A 19,190-nucleotide genomic window follows, 5' to 3' on the forward strand; every position below is an offset into this window, starting at 1 on the left:
TGCCAGATGAGTCCAATGACGGGAAGGGCCGTAAGGCAACGAAACCCCCAGATCTGGACCTCTTAGAACCAAGTGTAAGAAATGGGAGAGGAGACAAAAAAAAAAAAGACCTTCTGTTCTATGTTGAACCAATGGAAAGGCTATGTCTGACCAGAGGGAACGTGAACCAGGTCCGTTACTACCTTAATCCTGGGTATCAAGCGCAAATGAGGACAGCACGTCTCAGAAGCGGCAGCTGCAGGGGACAAGCTCTTGCAGTTTGCAGCTGCAAAACTAAGGCAAGTAACTTGCCTGTCGTGGGCCAATCCTCCCAGGGAAAGTCCAAGCAGCAAAGAGCAGGGCTGTAAGGCGGGTGCGGCAGGATGGGGCCGGTGATGGAGAAAGCTGCGGGTAGGAAGTCAGGACGGGACAAGAAGGGAAACGACGTTCCTTCTCCCTGGGTTCTCAAAGAAACTGGGCCTAGAAAAATGCAACCCAAAACGTGCTGTCCTGGTAATCACTCCCAACCGTCTTGTCTTGCTTTTTTTTTTTTTTTCCTTGCTCCCCTGTCTGTTCGCCCTGCGTTACGTTATGCTGTTATTGCTGCTGCTTTGATGTGCAAGCGAACCCTGACCGAATCAAAAAAGAATGTCTCTGTTCCGTGTAACACCAGTACAAGGTCAGGATGATTTTGGGACAGTTGAGATGGGATGGGATGCCAGGGAGAGATTCTGCAACCACCTCTTTTTTTTCCTTACTCCCTCGGCTCACCCTGCTTGGCGAATGGATGATAGCCTGACGGAATGCCCTTTAGATTTCTCAGATAACGGATCCTCCGGGTATCACTTCCTGCAGGTACGTTGCTAGGTCGCCCCTGCTTCGATGCCGCGCGCCGAGAAACAAACCCGTGGATGGCCACGCAGAAGTCCAGCTGTTTTCACACTGCAGGTTGATCCCGTGTCGCCTCGAGGACCGGACAAGTGGCCTAGTTTGCCTGTGCCACCTTTCTGAGCCCGGAGTGGTTTTCGAGCCAAGGCAGAGCAATGACGAGAGAATAAGCGGAGGGTCTGAGTGAAGACAGCTGTGCTACTCAATCTGCAGTCGTAATGCGCACATACACGCACCCACGCCCTGGATAGTAAGCTGACGATTATGACTGGGTCTTCTAGGCAATCAACAAGGGTTTGCCGCTGCCGATATCCTTTTCCGATGTTTTTCGTTCAAGGGGTTGATTCGTCGTCGACGGTTTGGCCTGGTACAGTGAGATGCTGATCGGAAGACAAGACAAGAAACGACGTTGGTTTGCGTGCGACAGGTTCGACGGGAAATATTTGAATCAGCTATTGAGGTGCTGCCCTGACTCAGATGTCCATCAAGGTCCCAGATTTGCAAACAAATGAGCATGGCACGAAAGAAGGTAGATGTGGATACACAGAGTTGCCCAGTTGAGCCGTGTCGTTTGTCGAAATGGATCTTCTGTCCCGTTTATTTGCTCCAGCTGGAAGTCCGTGGCAAGCCAGAGACAAGTCGAAGTCAAAGCGAGGTGACACCGACGCTGGCAACGATTTCTGTCGTGCGCCGACGTCGCAGATCGGGGCGTGCTTATTCGCAAGTGCGTGGGGAATTGAAGAAGATGGGTCGTGGTGGTGCAAGCGCGAGCTTGGCATCACAGGAATCGTGGGAACGGGACGGGAGTCGCGGGCCTTTAAGCCATGTCACCGTTCTATATCATTGATGACTCCTGGGTGCCTAGCACCTGAGGCAGTCAACGGTTGCACAAGTTGCACACTGGGTTGCCTAACTTCATACGAGATGCTGGAAACAAACCCAAAACAACCACAGGCAACCGACCTGGCGAACCCAACGTTCCATCAAGAACCTCTTAGAGATCCATGACAACCTCCTGCGCGCCGCCGGGCGGCTCTGCTGCCTGCATTCAGGCATTCTCCGGGGTTCGTCTTACATGTCAGCATTTTCCACCTTCACCAATGGCTGCAGCGTGCAGAATGACATAAGAGATTACACGAGAAAACGAACTCTCTTCGATGCATTCGGAGCCTTGTCTTTCCTCGACAGGCTGCGGCTCCGCTGAGTGTTAACTGTGGTGGCCGTGAGGGGCATAGGTACCATGAGCCAGTAAGAGAATAAGAAAGATAAAGAGAAAGTAGGATGGTGGAATGGATGGATGTACAGGATGGCAGGACACCCATTCACCACACAGCGCGGCGGAGTACCCCAGTCGGGGATCATTGAGAACTCCATGCGCGCCTGGGGCCCATGTAACCCTCTGGACGAGCAGCAGCAAACACGGACATAGCCAAGCGATTCTCACAGTACAGCCGCTGCTTCAACGTTCTTCCAATTTATCCACTCATCCTCCCAGTACTGCCCAACACTTCACTTAGTCTTTATCTACCGCAGCTACTGTCTGTTTATTGCCCGTTGCCTCTACAGATATTATGATACACCCTCTTTTCACATCTGTTAACTTCGCCTTAGTTGCAGCAGGGAGGCTCAACAAGTACCTGATTTCTCAGCTTGTGGTGTCGAGCGCCAATCAACTCCCACCTCATCAGCATCCGGTACTGCATGGCGCGAATCCCTGGCCATAAGCAGACTGTACATCCCTGTCAATATGCAAGGCACTCGCTGCCACTCATCCCCCAGAAGGCCTACAAACTGCAGAGCGTGCAGCTGGTCGCCAACAAAATCATTAAACAGGAACCATTCGGTTGGGTGATTTGGGAAACCCCGTTTCGAAACATTTAACCCTCTGTTAATGCAACGCCAATGCCGAATAGGACATTATCATGATCCAATGACAACCGCAGACCAGGCTCTTGGGCTTCCCAGTCAACCCGCCTGGAGGCCTTCCGGTCCTCCGAAGACCAGAAAGCAGAAGACGCTTACCGGATTGCAAACGCCCAACAGTTGCGTCGCCAAGCGCCGTGCCTCCGGCCTGTCTCACCGCTCGTGATCTCGATGGTATGAAAAGCAATATTTTACCAGCACCCCTGGCTGGATTGCAAGGGCATCCTGTTACACCTAGCCATTTTATCTTGTCAGTTTCCTGGTAGACGTGTTGGGGTTTGATGACTCTAGTCTGTTTTCGCCAGGCTAAGGAGGCATTCGAGTCAACTCCCCCCTGGAAGCTCGGTTTTGCCATTTGGCTATCGAGAAAAGGTTGTGCAAATGCACATCTCTTTAACTGACACCTGCAGATGATATTCATTATAACGGTTTCTTTTTTCGCCCCCTTCCTCGATTCAATTTTCTTGCAGACGATGCTCTTAATGCCGGCCTCCCCGCTTCTCAATCTACGCGGGTACGGTTGCCAGTCGGCCGAGCAAAACTCAATCCCCGCGCCTCGGCCCCGTGGCCCATGAGGTCTAGACACTCAACTGCCCCATACACTCCATACCTTGCGTTCCCATCGGAGTCTGCTAATGTCACAAAGGAAAACGTCAAAAAATGAAGTCAATCGCTGACGGGAATTGAGCCCGACGTGGCTGGAATGTTGTTAGACCGGGTGGTCACATGAGGAGGATCAGATAAGCACTTACGGGTCGAACCCACAACCTTGAGATTAAGAGTCTCACGCTCTACCGATTGAGCTAGCCGGGCAAGCGGCGTTGGTTAGTGGACGGGTTACCGCAAGGTGGCTCTCATGTTGCGGCGCCCCGTTGCAACAACCCCGCCTGACTGAGTCCTGTTCACAGTAAAGAACTGTCATGTCTGAGATATCTCTATGATGGAAACAGGAACGTTGGTCCCTAAAGTACGGGAGCCTGTGCGCGTCTCCAGTCAAGCATTGCTTCTTAAGGCTGGGGACGGTGGATTGGCCGGGTGGCGTGTGAGACACCACATGCCTGTGCTACACTGTGTGGCATGCTGACTGCATACCAATCCAACAGTTGGAATGCTCACAACCTGATGAGACGAGGCAGATCGGGGCCTGGTGGAGAATCGAATTTTGTTGCCCTACGAGATACTGTCTTTCATTGAGTCACCAGGATCAACAAGCCTTGTGGCTTACTGAGATTCCAACACAGCTTCCTCAAGTACGGCGGCTCCGTATGTTCGGGAGGCAGGAAGATGCGGAGCCGCAAGGAGATGAGGCCAACCAGGCTGAGTCCCTCCGACGCATGTTTTTTGTCTTTGGCTAGTAGTCACCACTTTTAACCTTTATGCCGAATTTAGCCATCGATATGGTGCCATTATCTCCCTTCAATAGACATGACAAATAGACTCCGTAACGACTCACCGCTTCTCCGTTCGTAGGTCTGAAAGTTAGTAGTAATGGACATTGCGCTTCGCTCGGCGCATTCGCAAGCTCAGCATAGCCATAATCACAACCTGGTCGATGACCTCACCAACAGAAAACCGTATGTCTCGTGTAACAGGGCTGTGAAACGGGCGCTGCTTCTTGGCTCTCCCTGGTAAGGGAGATGTTTGAGCCTCTCCTTCCCCCTTTTTATGATATCCCGAGCAGGGCCCAAGAGGGTTTGTCATAAACAACGACCAGTGATTCCGGAGGAGTATGGGGATCTCTCATTACGTTTAGGAGATCAGCGTGTCAGGTCTTATATGCCGCATTCCTCAAGATGATGAACTCAGGTAGCTTCTTATTGTTTGACTGCTTCAGCTTGTAAAGAGGATGGTCGTCAATGTAATTTTCCCGAGTTTCTTTGGTATGTGAGTCCGTCATTGGCAAGTACTTTGGCCAATCCTACGTTGAGGTAGCATATCTGTGGCTCTGGGAATCGTAGGCTACAGCGACCTAGGTGCTGAGCAGGCTGCGCGACAACCGGATGGCAGATCATTTTGAATATCGGTGTATTGCTCGGTGGGAGATTCTGGGTAATCTATTAGCCACATACATTAATACTTGCCGCTTCGTTTTCTGTATTCATTTTTCCTTCGATGGTGTTTTCTCGCCCACCACCATAGAGACGTCGAAAGGAATCACGACGACATGATGAAATGTCGTCGCCGGCGTAGCACAAGGCGGCTCTCAGAAACACTATAATCTACACTTTCAATAATGACAGAAGCATGCTATTAGTTGATTATGGTTCGTTACAATGTGTAGCGGAATGATGACAGAACAGAGTCCTCGAGCTCTTGACGACGCATCTTCGGTTTCTGTCAGCGTCCAGAGTTACTGAGTGACCTTGAGGCTCCTGGAGCATCATAACAAGACAATGGAAACATCCCCATCGCCGGTCTAGCGCAATCTTCGACTTCATGACAGACAAAATCACCAAAATCACTTTGGGCACACATCAACACGGACCAAGACTCATTCTTTTTTAAAGGCTATCGACGCCTATTCAAAAGGCAGTAGCCACTTAAGGCCCCTGCCCTTTCCAAACTACTTCATCATCGTAGTCGTCTACGTTCTATTTAGAACACGCGGTACTCGTTCGCACGCTCCTCCACTCCCCGCATATACTCGGCGTAGGTCTGGGGACCTGACACCGGGCGAGATGTCGGGGAGGGAGAGCGGCGTGGGTAGACGGGGTTGGCGGGCGCGCGGGCGCGGGCCAAGGCCTCCTCGGTCAGAGGGGGAGGAGGTGGGAGACGGGTGCCGTAGGGCAGCGAGCGGAGACGGCCCGCGGGGTCCTGTTTGGAAGGTATTAGCACGGGCTACGCCGGCAATGGAGATGGAAACAGGGGGGGAAACCGGCGCGAGATACGGAAGTGATGGAGCCTTTTGGGGGTTTACTTACGATCCAGCCGCGACCGACACCGATGCCCTCGTAGAGGCGGGTGGCCTGGGCAGACATCTCCTCGGGGGAGAAGCCGCCGGGGCGAGACACACCGTCGGAAGAGGAACGGCGGCGACTGTCCTAGGGAAGCCGACCGAAGCCACTATCTTCAGGGCTGAGGCTGTCCTCGTCGTCGCTTCCGTAGGTGCGGCGGCGAGCGGGCAGGCCACGCTGGCTTTCGGCAGCACCGGGGATGTCAATCGGAGCCACGGTAGTCGCAGTGTAGTCACGGTGACGAAAGTGATGAGCGGCGGTGTCAGAGACGCGACGGAGGTCGGGAACAGGCACGCCATCAGCACCACGACCATGGAGGGGGTCGAGAGGGCGACGGTCCAAGGCGGAGCCAACGAGCAGACGACGCGATGAGGCAGGCGAGACGGGTCGGCCGCGGGGGGGGCTCAAGACAGGAAACTGGCCATCGGCGTCACGGATACGAGCGCGGCCTCTGGGTTCCTCTTGCTCGGGCGTGTTGCCTCTGTTCTGTATCGCCGTCAGTACTCTCTTAGGATCCAGTGAAGGGGTGGAAGCCACATACGGGAGCGTCATAGGGTTTTCCACGAGACATCTTGGGTGCCTTCTGAGTGGTATATATGACTATTGATGTCAGCAATCTGGTAAATGGAACTGTTGAGTTGAGACTTACGTCAATCAATAGAGCATTTGCAGAGAGAAAGGCGGTCGAATAGGTGGAAATGTGGACGAGTTGTAAACGCAGTCCGACGAAAGAACTCGGCGCTCCAAGGACTTGCAAGGAGAATGGTGAGCTTGAGGAAGAGAAAGAGGGCAGAGAGAAAGAATTGAAAGGAAATAAGTTAGGGTTGGATCTTTTTATTGTTCAGTGATGATGTCGTTAGGGCTTCACAACGAATCGCCGACTTCAATCATCAGCTTGAAAGGGCAGAGGGTGCGGCGGGCACCTCTCGTGTTGCTGCTCGTGACCCTAAACCGAGAGCTGCATGACCAACCCACAGTAACTGGACTCATCAATGAATGAAAGAGGTGACGAGGTGTAAACCATGTTGATGGGTAGCAATCTGATTTCCTATGAAGCGTAATAACCTCCAGACTCAAACATCCCGAGTGACCTTCTCTCTCCAAGCACCTGCCTTTAAGTGACAGATGCCCTCTCGATCTAGGAGTCTCCAATGCCAGTCAACTTGAAGCAAGTAAGCTCCTTAAGCCATTCTGACTCCCGTTAGTAACGCTAATGTCTTCTTTCTTGCCTCCACAAGCATTGAAATATGCAGCATATTAATCCATTCCAATGACGTATTGGGATTAGAGCATCAGAAGCGGTGCTTGCTGTCTCTCAAGACCCTGCTGATTCATGTGTTTCGCGTAGGCCTGCTGCTGCTTGCTATAAGCAATCTTTCCGATGGTGTCCATGTGCCTCTTGACAAACTGCTCAACCTTTTCCTCGATCATCCTACCAACCTCATCCTTGAGCTCCTCACCTGGAACAATGCCTTCATAGCTGTTGTCGCCTTCAAAGATGATTCTCTTGAATGCCTTGATTTGGCAGCCTCGATACTGGCATTGATTGAGGTCGTTGGGGTCCACAGCAGGAACCCACTCGTTCTTGAGTTTAGCTGTAATCTCCTCCCGATCTCTCTCACAGAGAAATTCGATGCGTTGCTTTTCAAAAGTTTCCTTGGCACCCTTGAATCGCCCGAACGCTTCTCTACGGACCGACTCAACCGAGCTTTTAAACTCTGTGAAACGTTCATCTTTCCGGCACTGGGGTATAAACTCGTTGATGAACTTGTTGTAGGCTGGACGGGAGTTCATGCGCTTCTTGTCGCTGGCATTCGGTTTCTGGCTTGTCTCCTGTGTCTGGCTGACATTCTTAGACAGCGAAGAAGCAGAAGACTGCGCTGATGGCAGAGGTAATTCTGGACTGGTGAAACTGAAGGAACAGAACAGACGGCATGTTGCAGCGTATTCATACATGGCATCTAGTGACTCAAATGGTGCGTCCCAGTACTTGTTACTGGCGTCTAAGCCCAGGAAGCTGAGTACTTTGTAGGGGTTGTTGGTGAGAAAGACCTTGGACTTGTTCTTGTTGAACCTTTCGATCTCGGTGATGCGAACCCAAAGCGCTTGCTCATCAATCGTAAGACCGTACGGACGAATGATAGTACCAAGAATACTCCAAAGGTCACCGTGCGCATGCTTGAAGAGCTTCCATTGCATCTGATCCAATGTATCGCAGATGGTGATGTCGACTTGAACGTATCTCCTGGAGGGAGAAACAGAAGACGCTTGCTCTTCAGTCGAAGATTCATCCTCGGGCCAGGGCACGGCGTAGTGATCACCGCCATTCTCCATCTTGAGAAACGACGCCCCAAGGCTTTCCTGGATGGCCCTGCAGGCGTCTTGCTTGGTGGCGAAAGGTGGATATTTTGATTGCTCCTTTCCTAAAATGGAGGACTTCTCCCAGGCGACTAGGATGTCGATATCACCGTAGTCAATCTTCCCAGGACCATCAATCGGGCTCGCTACACAGAGGTAGATGTTCCTAAGAGCGGCGTGGCATTGTGCCTTGACGCGCTCGTAGACCTCAGGAGTCATACGAGGCGTGTTAAGTGGCTGGTTGCCAGTCGAAAACGCGGAACCTCCCATGTTTGTTGACAGTTTTAGGCTCTGGAAATATTTGGGAGAGAATAGCAGAAGGAGTTCTGGATTGAAGTACGGAAGCGGTCAAATTACGGAGATTATGACCAGAGGTCTGACGGCAGGTTAAGCAGGAAGGGCTGTGAGTCAGCCGGCCAAACCAACAATGATCGATGTAGCGGAAGGTCACGGCAACTTCCAGGTTCTCTTAAGAGACGAGAAGTAACGAGCTACTCTTGAGGAGCGAAAAAGAGAGGTAAAAGTCCGTGTAATAGATCCCCATGGGGAAGCTGCGTCTGTCTATAAACTCATCTGCCGATTAAGGGAGGAATACCCCGCAAAAGCTGGCATGGTGAGGATTCCAGATGGCACCCAAAAAAAGGAACGCCAGCCGTACTAAGACCGACAGTAGCCTCTTGAAACGGTGAGACAGTCAATATCTGGAGATGGCCCCTTGGTGACTTTCACTGATCAGTGAACAGCGTTGTTTGAAGTTGAGAATGAGGGAGAAGAAACCCTGGTCAACGCATGTGAAATTCCCTGATGTTTGGATAATCCCTTGCGGGGTATACGGTGTAAACAGAGCAAAAACACCGTATACGCACAGTAAATTATTGGGCTCAGCAGCAATGTGACCTGTTTCAGCAGCCAACTTTTCGTTGAGAGCAAATATCACAACCCTTTTGCTGTCTCAGTTATCGCTTGTCTCAAGCATTCCAAAAGCCCGGAGTGGTGCGGCCATGGTTTCGGAGGGATAAGTGGGGCTTTGATCGGCCCATCTCCGGGATAGGTGCCGTGAAGTTCCCAATAAGGTATGTGCTCTGTTGCACTTGTCAGATACAATAACACGAACCAATGATGGAAACTAAGTCACGTCGTTCAAGTAGGTCCTAACAGATAAAAATTGTACAGAATCGTAAAAACAAATACAATAAGGAAGGAATAGGGCTAAGACGACTCCCCGACCACATCCAACTTTCCTTCCGAGTCTTAAATTCCGCCGCGATCACTTCTCTCAACCAAACCTTAGACCTCTTAAAAATCCAAATCTTCCAACTCAGACTGTGAGGCGATCTTAAGGACTCCAAGTACTCTTGTGGGCGGGCTTGAGTCTGGACTGGCTGACGGAAACCACACAAACAAAGAGTTATTGTTTGACCTGCGACGTTGGGGTTCAAACACTTCAATCTCGTCTTGACCGACAATAACCACCATATATCCTAACCAGACATTTTACAAACGCTTTCCAAAGCAATCGCTCCTCACACCATCTTGCAGTTGCTCAAATCATTGATCTTCCTCGAACTTACCTCCTGAGCAACTGCATTTTAAGAAACATTTATCTGAATATTAGAGGCCAGAGCCGTATTCGTGGCAACAGAAGGAACAAACAATAACGAAACACACGACCTGGCCTCTCAGACTACGCTCATCATGAATAATGTTCGAGACTTCAGACCTGACGCAACCAAGTTGGCTGCTATTGCCAATGTGAAGGCAAAGGTTGCTGGGAAGCAGCCTGTTGTTGAGCTGTAAGTTGAATTTCGCCCTTTCACCGCTGAATATGAGAACTGACTTATTTCAGACACCATCAAGAATATGTTTATATTCACTGCGCCAATAAACTCTTCATCGTATACCGAGATGTCATTGTAGCGGGCTCAATGTACTTTGAGTGCTCACTCTTCGGCTTTTTCAAGGAGAGCTACAGCCAAGAAGTATTCTTCGACAACGACATAGACCCTGAAGCTCTCGAATTCTACCTCAACATTGCACATAGTTGGTTCTTTGAAATAAAAGTTCTCGGCACCAAGGTTGTGCCCGTCGATACCTTCAAGGATCTAGTCAAGAGCATACAGAATGAGCCTTTGAGACGAGCTCATCTGGAGGTTCCCAAGCTGAAGCTGGCAAAGCTGGCAAACACAATAATCTTGGCCGATCGCTTTGTTCATCGTTCTCTTCTCTCCATATTGCGACAGATGTTTATCTCCCTTCTCGACTTCACCCACACTTGTTGGGTGGAACTAAAGGCGGAAACACGCGACTGGACTGTCGCATACCATGAGGAGATAACGTTCGACTATCTGGACACATTCAACATATTATCGACAGGTCATGATGATGAGAAGTATCTAAGGGATGCCGTCACGGAGTCATTTTACTGGTTCAGGTTCGACACCAAGTCTTTCGTCAAACACTACCAAATCTTCATGTCCCAGCAATTTATCGTCGAATGGAACATCGACAGAACTAGCCATGCACCAACGCGGATGAGCTCGCACGCCATGGGGATTTTCAGAACCGACCAGCTCATATATGCATCTCAAACTCGCCAGCAGAAAGATAGAAGATTCAAACGTGTCATGAACCTCTGCGCCCCCGAGAGCAGACAAGACTGGCTGCCTTGGTTGGCAGATCCTGAAGAGAAACGTATTCGAATCCATCACCTTCATGGCGTTGCCACCGCCAGACGTCGCGGGAGGCTGTCCACGCCTGGAAACCATACAAAACGATCACAAAAGACAAAACCAGCTCGCGCCACGAATTCTCCGGAAGACCATCAAGAAGGTAACAAAGAAAACCTTGAGCACCAAAAGCCTAAGTGTCGCAGACGCAAGAGAGGCAAGAAGGTGAATGACAACCCTCGTTAAAGATGCAAAGAAATTTTTCAGTTGAGGCCTGGAGACAGCTGTCTCATATCCTAGAGGTAAGCTTTACAATAGAGCTTGATACTACTTCACTCTCGAACCATTCGCCTCAGTTGCAGAGTACTTGAAGTATGGAATCTTGGGGGCCGAAAAGGTAGAATGGACTCATGAAATGAAAAGTTTTGCTTGTTACTTGGCTTGTACATAAGATAGTGGCTGAAAAATGCCATAACTGAATAAAAAAAAGGTCTTGACTGTGCTTCCGACTTGAGACGTGTGCATTATCATCAAAAAAAGCCCAAAGTCGGGGCCTCCGCTGACCTCTGAGTGTAGACCACCCATATTTAGGAACAGCTCAGTACCTTATGGAAAGGGGAAGTGAGGACCTCGTGGCCATAATTCGGTGTCTTTCCCAAGTCCGTGAAAATAGCACTTGGATATAAATGAAACCACTCTTCAGTGAGAGTCTTGCAAGCCATTATCAATGGAAAGAGCTATTCTAGTAGATATTGAACGCCTTAGGTATTTTGTTATTAGGGGTTAGGGGCCTTGAGTTTCCCATCCATTCAGCTCGGCAAGCCCGGGCGCGTGGGCTCGTTGGCTGTGTTGACATGACACAGCATCCCAGATCCTTGACATGGTTGATTGGAGCCCCCACAATTCGACTGAACCACAGCACGGGGTTGATCAGCCTGAGAAATAGAGTTTGCAGATTATATGAACCCACGATGGATTAGGTCGGCTCTCTGGGTTGCGCCGAGTGGTCCCAGAAACACGTAAACGACTTGGCGCTGAAGTTGCGCGCGGGACGGACGCGGCGGCAATCTCAAAGTTAAATACTCTGACAGACCTGCTGTTTAACAGCTCTCTCACTCCATCGCTCGTTTTCGCAATTTGTTGACCAGAAAGATCCACGGCGGCATCAACTCTCGTTCACCATGCACATCCCTATCGCTTCTTTTGCGCTTCGCGCTTTGGCTTCAGCGCCTCTTTTTAGCCCATGGAACCTGAGCGAATGGGTTGCCTCGGATGACACCGTTCGCAACGGCAAGAGCCATTCAACTTTGGACATTATTGAGCCCGGCGCGCCGGGTAACCCGTTCTCTGAGTCCATCGCCAACTTCCACGGAAATCTCGACTTTGTCACCCTGGGTGGTTCTGGTTTCGCTTCCCAGAGGACTGTAGACGACTGGCCCAGCATCGACATCTCGGCATACGACACCATCACCCTGGAGATCCCCTTTTCCGACGGCAAGAGGTACTCGTTCAACTTGAAGGACACGGTCCCGCCTCCTGTCAACGGCGTCGAGCAGTCTGGTGTCAGCTGGGAACGGGATTTCCAAATTGCTGCCGTGAACCACACTGATGGTCAAGTCGAGAAGGTCGTTATGCCGATTGCCGACTTCGTGCCGACATTCCGCGGCAGGGTCCAGAACGACACGGCCCCTCTTGATCTGAAAAGTATTAAGCGAGTAAACATCATGATTAGAAGGTCAGTAACTTGGTGCTGTTATTTTATACAAAATTCTGACACCAATGAAGCTTTTTTGCTGAACAAGCTGGCGACTTCCAATTGCATATCAAGTCTGTCATAGCTTCGAAAGCATGAGTCTAGGGGTTGTCGCCCTGGTAAATACGGAACAAAGTCAAGTCTTGTCTACTCTCTAGTTAATTCTCTAGCTTGACTTAATTCGTATTGAGATAAATGAGCAGGTCAACGGACCGACAAAGTGAGACGACTATGCAAGCAAGCCTAAAGACCTCTTATTTCAAGTCTGGTACGCAGTGTGGGTTTATTATCTCTATTCTATGCTCTAAGTCTATTTTCAATTATTTCCGGAAGATGTTGTAGGTGTGGCTCGTATCAACTCATCGTCGTTTGGTTGTGGCGAGAGCTGCTCAACCTTCCTCGTTGACCGCCAATGTACCGTGCCATACCTGTAGAGTTCTCCGAAAGTTCCTGGTCTATGATCCGCATCCAAAAGATTCTTTTGCTTGATCAAGTCCCCGAGTGCAGGCAGCCCGCCAGCCGAGTTGTGATAAACCTTGTACATGTGGCTGTTTTCTAACATGTCAACCACAAAATCCTCGGCAGCCTTTCTCTTTTTCTCGTCAGGCTCATCAAGCGGTGTTGTGAAAATTTCGACCTGCTTAGCGCCGTCGTAGTCGGTTTTGATCGAGCCCAAGATGCCATTGTTGATACCTTCGACCATGAAAGCCTTCTTCTCATAGTAGTCACGTCCGTTCCAGCCAGTCTCCACATCGAGGAGATTCCGTGTGCGGTCGCCAATGAGCATCTGCGCAACGTAGTCGCTCATATGGAGTACTTTGTCCTGGAAGTTCCAGTCTGCCATGCCGTCGGCAATGCCAATGTCCTGAATCAAGGGATGCTTGTGGAAGCCATGCTCGTTGGTTCGGTCTCTCCAAAGCTCCTTGAAGCCGTTGTGCCAATTTCTGATGAAGATGGAACCCTTTCTTGCGGCTAGCATAAAGTTGCCGAAGCTGCCCCATTTCTTCCTAATCTGACCGCTGATGATCCACAAGCCGACCTCGTATGGGGAGTCTGGGTCTGCAAGGGCGTTCCAGAAAAGCTCGTCCAGATGTGTGTGCAGCATGTTGCCGACATCCATCCAAACGCCGCCATGCTCGAAGAGCAAGGGTAAACGAATCAGATCTGATGTGTGCTGTGCTTTGTGAGCTCCGTCCATGGTCATGTTGACAAGGCATTGAGGAAGCCATTCTTTGCCGATGAAATTGTAGATGTTGTTTGGGGATCCTTCGATGAGATCGATGAGTCGGACAGTCCATTCAGGACCGAGCTTTCGCACCCAGTTCAGGACGGTGCATCTGTAGCTGGGGTACATGGCGTCGAGACCCTTGTCCCAAAAAGCCCATACATTCTTCTCGGACGTTACTGGACGGAAAGAGCTGAGTTCTGCGATGATATCTGCATCAGATCTTAGGTCAAGTTGTGACTGCGGTACTTCGCGGAGCTTGGTGGCTCCCTCCGGAATTGCGAAATGCAACATTTTTGATTGTGAAGTAGGTGAGATGATGAAGATGTGATGCAATGTGAGTTGGCTTTTGATATTTAGAATTTTGGGGGTTTCTGTCGTGTTATATAGTATCGTTTTATCTTTAAAATATCGAGAGATATCCCAGACAACTAACGTTCGTGAGGTGTATCTCCTTCTCATGCCAGTGGGGGTACAAGGACGCCCCCCTTCTTCTGGGACTGCATCCAATAGTGTTTGTTATTCGAGTCAGCCTGCCGCCCGAATGGCTCAAATGCAAGACAGCTCCATGGCGTCGCCACTGCTATAGTGGCCTTTAGTTTCCGGTTCAGGCGCCTTCAAAAGTCTTGGGCGGCCACCATTGGACAACATAGCGGTGTTTTTCATGGGGAGAATTTTCAGGCATTGCCTCCGGCGACCTAGTTTGGTTTAGCGGGGATGAATCATTTCAACTCACAGCACCTATGCACGTCTGCGGGGCATTAGGTAGTACAGAGACACAAAACAGACCAATACATGTTTCCGTTCCAACCGAATCGAGGAACACTACGTTATGATTCATCTCGACACAATTGGCCAAACAGCACTTTTAAGTGCTGGGAGATATTTTAGTCGACCAATCATCACTACAGCCCATCATGAGTAAAGACTATGGCCGTGTATTGTAGGATTTAAAGATGACGAGGTGATTGGGTTTTGACTTATTAACTAGCCAATGGAACACTTTCGTTGTCAAATCTCTGTTTAGTGTCAGCACTGGTTCTTGGCACTGTCACCTGCATCTACGGAATGGCCGAGTCTCGCATTTGCTCTCCCACTACGTTGACTCTCGAGGTAACTATTGCAACCCATCATTATACCAGGTCTTGAGAGCATACAGGAGGCAGTTGGTGGCAAACCATCACGGCGGTACCTGGTCTAACAGTACGTAGCGTGGCCGATAGCCCAACGATCTGTATAACATAACATGCACTTAGATTTAAACTATTCGCAGGGATATGGTTTTATAAAATTCTTGTACAGACTTTCGTGATATCTGATAAGCCGGAAGATGTATGACATAGGTAATTAGCCTCTTGTTTATGCGGATTGCTAGTGCCTCCACTCGCTCGATCTACAAAAACAAAACCCTAGAAATCAGATCAGTGATTATGAAATATGATGCCAAGTTCTTGTGCCCTATTAAATCTCTCCGTTGTAGAAAGTTGGCAGTACAATGCCAAATTCTGTTTCTGAGTCGTGGGTTCCATCGAAGTAATACTAAAGACGGTTTGATTGAAGATTTGTGTACTAAAAACGAAGAACTAATGATGAACTGCATAAATTTTAGCACAAATCTGGTGCGTACTTCAAGAATTAGATTACTGGTATCAAATATCATTGAAGTGGCTGAATTCTTCCTGAAAACAATGTATTTGTTTGTTTATTCTTCCAAATCGTCACTGATCTCAATGTCACAAAAACATCATGTAGTTTGGCAGACTCACATGAGTCTGTCTTTACTGCGCATGACCGATGATGAATCAGTGGGAGGAAAGTTTGTTAAAATCTTTGCAAACTGAACAAACATCTTGCATCCTTTCTTATCCTTACCAGTACATAGTCCGCGAAAGAAAGCAATCGCACCTGAACACTTTGAGGCCGCCCCGCCATACCTTGATGAGTTTAATCTCGGAAGGCAGAGCCTGGTATCTCAGCGGCACAGCAGTCCGCTAACTAAAAGCTTGTCAAGTGGCACACCAGCGCCAAGCCGGTTGGACCCGGCGGACCAGTCAAGGTTCCAGGGACACAATGTGGACGACTGCCTACCTAATACCCACAACTGCAGTATCGCGTGGATGTTCCTTTTACCTCAGTCGGAACCCAATGCTGGGATTCCTTTAAAGTGATTTTGACGCCTTCTTATAAGTAGATTTTGAATCCAAAACCATTATTGTCTTGACCACCTTAACGCAGGGCAGTTATTCAGTGTATAGGTGTCGTGAGACCCGCTGGACTTCAAGAGTAGCTCGCTTATTTGGAAATAACGGTGAATGATCAAAGAATAGAAAGTACATGTGTTGAGAAATGAAAGATTGTGTGGGACTTAATGACGAGTCATTGGCGGACAAAATGCTAACCGAGAGTGACGCTGTGTTCCTCTCTCTTCGCATGGATCACCTTCCATGTCACTATGCAAGGGAAACGGGATCCAACAGGTATAGCCAAAGAGGTCGCTCTCAATTGGAGGTTTGGGATCAGAAGGGAGAGCAATAACCGCACGATTCGAATGCCGGAGGTGAGATAACGGGGAGGACCAAGCTTACTTCAAGGCTTTCGTACATCAGGGCACTTCACAGAGCAACAACTTTTACTGTTCAAAAGTCGCACCAACAACTGCCAGTGTTGCAAACTAACACTCGTAGTACAGTACAGGCGAAGAGACTTATCCACGTTATTGCTTTCGATCAATTGCCCAAGACTGGGATATCGCTCTGTTGTTCCGTTTCCCTAGCGCCCCTGCGTGGAGACTAAGCTTTCCCAAGAGTTCTAAGCGAACCATGCATGCATGGCACGATGACTCTTGACTAGTGATCATTGAATCTCCACTTATCCTCCATTGTCCTTCTTCAAGTGGTGGTGGCTCTTTGATCATCGAATCATGGGCAAAGTTTGACTTTTCACTAACCTAGTAAAGAGGTCAGCGGGATATAGAATAGTTTCTTTATTAGTGGACTGCTGATCAAATAGACGAAGTAAGGTAGGTAATCACCTCTGGGAATCTGGGAAGAGGCCTGCAAAATCTCAGTGGACCAGGTACAAAAGTGTAATCTCAGGATCTGATAAGATCCAATCATGATGATGGCAGGTACGTCGCACACGCTGTATCAGTATATCCGGCCACTAGCATCCGTGCTGAGGGATTTTTAAGTTGGAAAGACCGAAACAGGGCGAAGTGGTTAAGCGAGTTACCTTTTATCCTGATGGAAGATGCCTCTCGTTAGTAACGTTAAGCTCGGGGGTTCCCCGCTCCAACGATACAAATTCTATCTTGGAGCGTTTTTTGGGGTAGTAAAAACCCTGTCCTGTATTGGAATCATATAAAGGTTACTCATATGCTCCCACATACTATGTGACGTCCTTGTTATTTCATGAAACACCATTGAAGCGTAGCATTGTTGTCGACGTTGTAGTGGTTTAAGACCACCGACCTGCTTCAACATGATCGGGGAACGCAGCACCACGATACTTAAGCCTCCTAACGCTCGCCAGCTCATGAATGAGTGGAATTTAAAGCTCTATGCTATCATTCTAAGCGCAGTCGCCGCCCTCTTTATTCTCTGTCATTGGTCACGGCTCCTCGACAAGAAAACCTCTTTTTCAGCAAGACTATGCCAAAAGCTACCGGGCTTCTCGTGGATAACCAAGGCATCTCGGTAAGATAATGGTATCCATATTTGTAAACGAAGATCTGACCTCGGAAAAGTCGAATTCGGAGTCTTTCTGTTGGAAAGTTTCTCTACTTTCCTTCGGGAGGTCATGCAGTCCTGACTGTTGCATTCATTGCCGTCAACATCGTCTTGTCCTTTCATCATGTGGAGAGACAGACGAAGAATTTCGCTTCAAGATTTGGATGGTAACCGTATGTCCCTTTAATCAACATATTGTGAGAGCTAACGAGATGTGGACAGGATGACAACTGCCAACATGGCTCTTTCCGTGTTTTTGGCGCTCAAAAACACACCGCTTGGGATTCTGTCCGGGCAGTCGTATGAACGCTTGAACTTCCTCCACCGCCTAGCTGGCTGCACCGCTGTGCTTCAATTGGTACTCCACGCTATCTGTTATACGGTCCATTTCGCCAAAAATGACAGATTGCCTATTCTGATTGAAGAAGACAACTGGCATGGCATTGCGGCTGGCATTGGTATGATTATACTACTTCTAGGGATAGCCAGAAATCTCAGGTACGAGGCTTTCTACATTAGCCACATCCTGGGCTTTTTGCTTGCCACCATTTTCGCAGCTCTTCACAGACCCCATTGGGTATGGAAAATCCCCATAGCAATGGTCTTCATTGCAGCGATCTGGGTTATCGATCGCATTATCAGGGGAGGCAGATTGTTGATTAATCTCATCAACAATCACGCCACAATCTACCAACTGCCTGATAACGGGGTGCGAATTGTGATCAAGAAGCCACTGCTAGGAGCTGTACCAGGATCACATTGCTTTGTTTGGATTCCGAGCATCCGAGCATTCCAAACTCATCCCTTCACCATCGTGTCCAACACCCGGGCTGGTGGCCTAGAGTTGGTTTTGAATTCGTACAGTGGATTCACCAAAGCCGCTTATGACTGTGCTCATCCTGTCACTGGGACAGTGGTACGCGCATCTGTTGACGGACCTTACGGAGCTTTTCCCAATCCGAAGAATTACGATACAGTAATTCTGATTGCAGGCGGAACTGGTGCTTCTTTCACATTTGGCTTGGCGACAAACTTGCTACAGCATCTCCAGTCTAATTCTTCTACGCACGTAGAGTTCATTTGGGCTGTAAGAAAGAAAGGTAAGTACAGCACAATACAAGCACTAATATTCAAGCGCTTATGGTATTGTAGAGAATTTGGAATGGTTTGCGGACCATGTCCGATCTTTGCGTCAGCAGCAGTCTGGGATCAACATGATGTTGCATGTTACTAGACAAAGCACAAATGAATCACTCGGTACCGCACAGAAGTCTCTTGAATCTTCAACTCCGGCGCCTGAACCTACATGCCTGGAGATTTCAGATCAGGCTCCTTCTGGTCCGATGTTCAGCAACGCCGAATCGAAATTACCCAGCTATGACACCAAAGAAATATCCAAGGAAGCCAGAAGCATTGAGGATATCGATAGTCTCTGTGATATCAAATATGATAAGTTAGAAGTCGTCAACGTCATAGATCAGGCGCTTGGAGTTATAGAGCATGGGCAAAAAGTTCTTGTCGCAGGCTGTGGGCCACGACCACTCACAGACCTTGTACGAACGGCCGTTGCCCGTCATATGGCTTCGGGGGAACTCAGTATTGACATTCATTGTGAGAACTTTGGATATTGAATGTCTGGGATCGGAATAGTACTTGAGGAGAATTAGTAGCGTATGGATCATGGGAAGGTTATCTTGAGTTGAAGGAGGTCTGGTA

At 49.1% G+C, this 19,190-nt stretch overlaps 7 protein-coding genes across 7 annotated transcripts; 3 read left to right on the plus strand and 4 right to left on the minus strand.

The window, feature by feature from the left end:
• Positions 1-5,385: 5,385 nt before the first annotated feature.
• On the minus strand, positions 5,386-5,768 carry CTRU02_208513 (uncharacterized protein; the record flags this gene model as incomplete). The annotated part of the gene is made up of 2 exons (XM_036728509.1): positions 5,386-5,604; positions 5,712-5,768. The coding sequence occupies 2 exons, from the start codon at positions 5,766-5,768 to the stop codon at positions 5,386-5,388; spliced, it is 276 nt and encodes a 91-aa protein (XP_036579793.1).
• Positions 5,769-5,831: 63 nt separating this feature from the next.
• CTRU02_208514 (uncharacterized protein) lies at positions 5,832-6,315 on the minus strand (the record flags this gene model as incomplete). The annotated part of the gene is made up of 2 exons (XM_036728510.1): positions 5,832-6,230; positions 6,286-6,315. 2 exons carry the CDS (start codon positions 6,313-6,315, stop codon positions 5,832-5,834), a joined length of 429 nt encoding a protein of 142 aa, XP_036579794.1.
• A 713-nt stretch (positions 6,316-7,028) lies between these two features.
• On the minus strand, positions 7,029-8,372 carry CTRU02_208515 (uncharacterized protein; the record flags this gene model as incomplete). Its single annotated transcript, XM_036728511.1, has 1 exon — positions 7,029-8,372. One exon carries the CDS (start codon positions 8,370-8,372, stop codon positions 7,029-7,031), a length of 1,344 nt encoding a protein of 447 aa, XP_036579795.1.
• A 1,425-nt stretch (positions 8,373-9,797) lies between these two features.
• Positions 9,798-11,014, plus strand: CTRU02_208516 (uncharacterized protein; the record flags this gene model as incomplete). Its single annotated transcript, XM_036728512.1, has 2 exons — positions 9,798-9,895; positions 9,949-11,014. The coding sequence occupies 2 exons, from the start codon at positions 9,798-9,800 to the stop codon at positions 11,012-11,014; spliced, it is 1,164 nt and encodes a 387-aa protein (XP_036579796.1).
• Positions 11,015-11,949: 935 nt separating this feature from the next.
• Positions 11,950-12,620, plus strand: CTRU02_208517 (cia30 family protein; the record flags this gene model as incomplete). The annotated part of the gene is made up of 2 exons (XM_036728513.1): positions 11,950-12,503; positions 12,554-12,620. The coding sequence occupies 2 exons, from the start codon at positions 11,950-11,952 to the stop codon at positions 12,618-12,620; spliced, it is 621 nt and encodes a 206-aa protein (XP_036579797.1).
• A 217-nt stretch (positions 12,621-12,837) lies between these two features.
• CTRU02_208518 (capsule polysaccharide biosynthesis protein) lies at positions 12,838-14,040 on the minus strand (the record flags this gene model as incomplete). The annotated part of the gene is made up of 1 exon (XM_036728514.1): positions 12,838-14,040. One exon carries the CDS (start codon positions 14,038-14,040, stop codon positions 12,838-12,840), a length of 1,203 nt encoding a protein of 400 aa, XP_036579798.1.
• A 3,240-nt stretch (positions 14,041-17,280) lies between these two features.
• Positions 17,281-19,105, plus strand: CTRU02_208519 (ferric reductase transmembrane component 5; the record flags this gene model as incomplete). Its single annotated transcript, XM_036728515.1, has 4 exons — positions 17,281-17,441; positions 17,492-17,641; positions 17,697-18,574; positions 18,627-19,105. 4 exons carry the CDS (start codon positions 17,281-17,283, stop codon positions 19,103-19,105), a joined length of 1,668 nt encoding a protein of 555 aa, XP_036579799.1.
• Between the last annotated feature and the right edge of the window lie 85 nt (positions 19,106-19,190).

Source organism: Colletotrichum truncatum (genome assembly GCF_014235925.2).
Source record: "Colletotrichum truncatum strain CMES1059 chromosome Unknown Contig_0005, whole genome shotgun sequence".
In the NCBI taxonomy this organism is placed as follows: Eukaryota; Fungi; Ascomycota; class Sordariomycetes; order Glomerellales; family Glomerellaceae; genus Colletotrichum; species Colletotrichum truncatum.